Raw genomic sequence first — 5,793 nt, 5'->3', positions numbered from 1 at the left:
TATTCTTGTAAAAAAAAAAAAAAAAAAAATATATATATATATATATATGGTTTTATATATATATATATATATATATATATATAGCACACGACTTTGGAATTATAGATGTAACAAATAGGTGAATGTAACTAGATGTTCTTTTCTTGGATTAAAAAAAACGAGAGGTTAATCAACATAGATGTTTATTTAAAATAATTAACAAACTCCAAACATTTCCTTCAAACATTGACACTTGAAAAGGCTTCAATATATTAAGACATCTTTTTTTCCCCCGTTTCTTTCCGTCGTTTTAGTTCAGAAGCGTCACACTCACAACAGCATTGGTGTTTCTCTGCTGTTTCGAAGTGACCATGTTGAATCAGGTAAACAAGATTCATTTTGACCTTCCACTCTGCCACACATGGTCTGTGCAATATTGGAGTGGTGGGAGTTCTTCTGAGCCCGGGGCCATGAATGACCATGACGTTTCATGTTCATTGCAGTACTTGGATATTGAAACCGAGGTGTCCTCTGAATTCCTTATTTAAGCTGTTTACTCGTGACATTTTCATTTGAAATGATTTAGATCTCATTGTGTTGCTGCTGTCTCACCTGGGTCCTTCAGCCTGCTCACTGCCACCGTCCCTGCTCTGTTCTACACAATGAGGCTTCATGAAACAGTGTCCTTATTTTCAGAGCCCACTAGATGGCACTGTTTGCTCCAAAATCTTTGGATTTGAACAACCAGTTCGACGAAACCTCACACTATCAGTGGCGCCACCTACTGCGCACTTACAACGGCAACAGTATATTGAAGCCTCACCAGCACATGACTAGAAAAACCATGATTGAAGAATGATGTAAGGTGATACTGTTATACCTGTTGGATTCTTCAGTCCAGGTCCTTCAGCTCCCACTGTTTTCATTTGCATCCGACTGTGACGTTGCAGTGGTGAGGATCAGTTGTACGTTGGCGTGTGTAGACAGCTTTAGGTGCTGAACAACCATTTTGGGCGAACAAAAAAATGTTTGTCTGTTTGAGCTTGTACGAGTTTGGTCTCCATTCTGGCACGGGTATGTCCCATGATCCCCCTGTGACAGCGAGTTTAGGATGGCGCTCAAAGTTCTGTTGACTGCGTCACAAATTTCCGCGCCAGTAGTTTTGACTTGACTGTCTTGGTGAGGTTGCTGCGTGTGTCGCGTCCGGCCAGGAAGTACAGGATGGGATCCACGCAGCTGTTGGCACTGGCGAAGGGACGGGTGACTTTATAGGCGATACTGGAGCCTTCCAGCATTTTACAGCTTATCTGGAGGACAAATACAACACAGTCACATTTTATCTTCATTCATATCTTCAACACGTCCTCTTACCTGTGAAGGGTCCATCTGCTTTAGGTATCTGAAAGAGTAGTAGAGACTTCTGGTGAGGTGGAAGGGGAGGAAGCAGAGCATGAATGCCGCCAGAACAATGATGATCATCTTCACTGATTTCTGCTTGTATTTCTGTGCCGATTGTCGTCCCCTCTCTCCCTCAGCTCCTCCGTCAGAGCCCCAGCCGGGCTCCAGAAGCTTCCTGACCATCAGGCCGTAGCAGACCATCACCACCATGAAGGGCAGGGCAAACATCACCACCGACACGGCCGAGCTGTACACCAAGAAGTCGTCGAAGAGCTCGGGGCTGGTCGTGTCGTAGCAAATCCTCTCCGTGTCCACGTCCCTGTGCAAAAATGGTGATTCTACCATTGAATTTAGAGGCAAATGTTCAAGAGGAAATATTCAGAAAAGTATGATTAATTGTGGTGAACAGGGTATCTAAAATGAAAATACACAAAACTGTGTATAGAAAAAAACACAATAATACACAATAATAATTAATTATTACTACTACTACTGCTATTACTACTACTGTTACTACTACTACTACTACTACTATTAATAAACATACTACTATGACTAACTATATTATATATATATATATATATATATATATATATATATATTTATATATATATATATATATATATATATATATATATATATAAATATATATATATATATATATATATATATATTTTTTTTTTTTCAAAACGAGTAGTGTAGAAGATACAGGATACTGATAATGAATACTTACACCAAGTACTTACTACACATAAACAACACAATAGAAGTTAAAAATTGTATATCATTATTAATATTCCTCAGTATGTTATATAGAATATAACAATAACAATAACAATAATAATAATAATAATAATGTTATTGTATTTTGTTTGCATTATTTTATTATATAATACAGTTCATAAATCAAATGAATGTATTTACAAATAAACACAAGAAGATTCTGACAATTTAAGATACAAACTTGTCATACATATATAAACCGACATCTTACTAAAAAGGCGTTTAAAATCTTCATGTCTAAACATCATTTTCACATTCTCGCGTGGCTGGACAGCGGTATCATGTAATGTCCGGGCCCAGTCCGGTCCAGTCTCACCTGTGCTTAATTTAAACGGCGAGGAAAAATAAATGCCGATTTTTGTCACCTGGTTCTTGAGAAGTAGAGGATGGGAGCCTGGCAGAGCAGGACACAGGCCCAGACAGCCACTGACACCAGCTTGGCCCGACGGGCACTGACCCAGTAGAGAGAGCGGACCGGGTAGCAGATGCCAACAAAGCGATGCAGGCTGATGCAGCTCAGAAAAAGAATGGACCCTAGAAGAGAGAGCATCCCTCATTTCCTCCAGTTTTTACCTCTACTTTTCCCATCCACGTGTGTGAGCTAGATCTATTTACCGTAGAGGTTGGCATAGAACAGGAAGCGAATGATCTTGCACAGCGGCTCACTGAAGGGCCAGTCGTTTTCATCGGCGTAGTAGTAGATGAGGAACGGCAGCGTGAGGACGTAGAGAGTGTCGCAGGTGGTCAGGTTGAACATGTAGACCGTGGAGGCTTTCCATTTTTTAGTCCTGAAGACCATCACAAACAGGGCTGTGGCGTTCAGAGCCAGGCCCACCACGAACACCAAGGCGTAGCTGACTGGAAGCAAGATGTATTTGAAATCCTCCTGGAATTTACAGTGGTAGCCGCTGTTGGTGGCGGGGCCGGTTTCGTTGAGCGGAATGTTCATAATGAGTGGAGGAGCACCTGCGGGGAAATAGAGATGAGAAAATGCAAAGAACTGAGCAGAACTGAGTTGTTTTAAGCAGTGTCGCTTCCACAGACCTGTTTATTTGCTTTTACTTTTGGAGCTACAAAGGTTAATGACAGAATTATTACACCTGAATAGAGGAGTTTTTGTATTAGAATGCAGTAGTATCAGGGTTTTCTAGCAGTAAAAGTTCAAAGTCAAACTATATTTCTGAACAGAGTTAACTTTTCCCACTCTGAAGAACAGGACCAGAGCACCAGCTGTTTACCTACAGCTTTTTAATTCTTAGTCTTCAAGGACATTTATGATCTTGGCAACCAACACAATGACAGATGCTAAAGACAGTAGTGTTTATTTCATTTTTACTGCCATCAGTATTTGTGTTTTCGCTCATTTGAATAGTTTGGTCTCTCACAACCTGTTGATTCTCACTTCAGTGTCATTTGTGATCAATAACCATATTTAATCAACTTACATTTAAACGACACGTAAACAAACCAAAACCTTGTAAAATGACATGAAACCATGTGATCATCGCAAAGATATTTATTTGTCGTTGAAAAGACCAACCAGCAGCCGAACCACGTGAATGTCCTATTCATCAAATTTACTATCAAAAAAATACACTTAATGCAAACTGTTGAGAAAATTGGAAAAAAAAAATGAATAAAATTCTGAATAAAATAAATACAATAAATCCATGTCTAAATACCATAAAATAAAAATAATATATTTTAAAGAGGATATAAGTAAAGTGTAACAGAAAGTATCGACATAAAATGAATTTTAAAAACTGCTTTACTGTTGGCGGCGACATCACTTTTTCTATATCATTTTTTTCTTTTCAAACATACTACTATGACTAACTATATATATATATATATATATATATATATATATTTTATTTTTTATTTTTATTTTTTTTTTAAACGAGTAGTGTACAAGATACAGGATACTGATAATGAATACTTACACCAAGTACTTACTACACATAAACAACACAATAGAAGTTAAAAATTGTATATCATTATTAATATTCCTCAGTATGTTATATAGAATATAACATAACAATAACAATAATAATAATAACAATAATAATAATAATAATAATAATAATAATGTTATTGTATTTTGTTTGCATTATTTTATTATATAATACAGTTCATAAATCAAATGAATGTATTTACAAATAAACACAAGAAGATTCTGACAATTTAAGATACAAACTTGTCACACATATATAAACCAACATCTGAATAAAATAAATACAATAAATACAATAAATCCATGTCTAAATACCATAAAATAAAAATAATATATTTTAAAGAGGATATAAGTAAAGTGTAACAGAAAGTATCGACATAAAATGAATTTTAAAAACTGCTTTACTGTTGGCGGCGACATCACTTTTTCTATATCATTTTTTTCTTTTCAGAACTCCTCCATAGTTGTTCACTATCCCAGATTTGCAGCTGTCAAGTTAATTCAGTGACACACTACTGCCACCATACGTGGCTAAATGTATTAAAACTGAGCGTCTGGTGGCCCTCACGGCCCAAAGGTGTAAAAAAATAAAAATTCTAGCGGCCGTCTAGGGGTGTTCGCAGCCCAACCATGGTTAAGAATCAGGTCTAGAGGACACAATGCCCAATCAAAATAACAGCAAAATAAACACTCATCAAGTCGAGGAAATTTATATATAGATAAATGTAGATAAAGTGGAAACAGCCCTTAACAAACAGCACAATGAAAACATCCAGACAGCTGTGTACAATGAACTAATCCAAATTCTCTGATACTCTCAAGCTTGCCCCTCTGAAGTTGAGGTGTGGGGGAACAAGACCACACAAGGTTCTTCTTGTTCATCACGCGGCTCCTCTCCAATCTCTCTTCACTGTAAGATGAAGTGCTGCCCTCATATGTCGTGAATCAGCAGCAATACAACATAATACAAAGCAGTGTAAATCAAGTAAATGTCAAATGAAACGAGAAGAGGAGATTGAAATAACCCAGTTTACAGTTCAAAACCAGATTATGGGGGACATTTCCGTCAGGAAGCTATCCTTCCTACCTTTGAGGAGACCGTAGCAACCGTAGCTCTACCTTCGTCTGATCTTTACAACAACAGGTCTGTGTGTAACTCCAACTTCACACATGTATCTTTGATGTTTTCATCAGATATAAAAGCAAATTGTTCTTCCGCTTTGTTTGAAATCCACCAAAATGACAAACTTACCAAACTGTAGTCCACCTATTCCCGTGTAATCCACATCTCAGTAGCTCCTTGAAGCTTCGCTTAAAAACAACTGCAGTTGTATTTAACAGCTACCAGATGCCCTCCTCTTTAGATCTCTGACATGCTCCGAACCTGCTGGCGGCGAGCGGATCAAACGTCTCTGCAAATCACTCGCAGATCAGATTTGATCCCCTTCCCTCCAGAAAACGTCTTCCCCTTGTGCGCAGAAGAGCCAATCCTGTGTAACTTGTTTTCATAATTCCAGTGGTTACGTTGTTGATGAGGAAACGTCACATTCTGAAGTGTGTGAAAACTGGAGCTTGCACGAGCCTGTCTGACAAGCTGCAGCCTGCTCACTACTAACCCATTGGCTTGAGGACAACCAGGAGGATATCAGACGACCTTGAGCAAATATTTTTCCATGCCA

At 38.0% G+C, this 5,793-nt stretch overlaps 1 protein-coding gene across 1 annotated transcript; it reads right to left on the bottom strand.

Annotated features, from left to right (window-relative positions):
- Positions 1-211: 211 nt before the first annotated feature.
- p2ry2.1 (purinergic receptor P2Y2, tandem duplicate 1) lies at positions 212-5,523 on the bottom strand. The gene is made up of 5 exons (XM_053873152.1): positions 5,367-5,523; positions 2,776-3,126; positions 2,526-2,694; positions 1,351-1,696; positions 212-1,286 (listed from the first exon to the last, which is right to left on the bottom strand). Exons 2-5 carry the CDS (start codon positions 3,107-3,109, stop codon positions 1,098-1,100), a joined length of 1,038 nt encoding a protein of 345 aa, XP_053729127.1. The 5' UTR covers positions 3,110-3,126; positions 5,367-5,523; the 3' UTR covers positions 212-1,097.
- Positions 5,524-5,793: the final 270 nt, after the last annotated feature.

Source organism: Synchiropus splendidus, chromosome 8, assembly GCF_027744825.2.
Source record: "Synchiropus splendidus isolate RoL2022-P1 chromosome 8, RoL_Sspl_1.0, whole genome shotgun sequence".
In the NCBI taxonomy this organism is placed as follows: domain Eukaryota; kingdom Metazoa; phylum Chordata; class Actinopteri; order Syngnathiformes; family Callionymidae; genus Synchiropus; species Synchiropus splendidus.
Note: the sequence above shows the minus strand (reverse complement) of the source record. Positions and strands in the feature narration are given on the sequence as shown.

Coding starts and splice junctions, on each gene's coding strand:
- p2ry2.1 (XM_053873152.1), bottom strand. CDS start 3,109: ATGAACATTCCGCTCAACGAAACCGGCCCCGCCACCAACAGCGGCTAC. Junction 2,695..2,775: donor GTTCTATGCCAACCTCTACG/GTAAATAGATCT, acceptor TCTCTCTTCTAG/GGTCCATTCTTTTTCTGAGC. Junction 1,287..1,350: donor AGCAGATGGACCCTTCACAG/GTAAGAGGACGT, acceptor TTTGTCCTCCAG/ATAAGCTGTAAAATGCTGGA.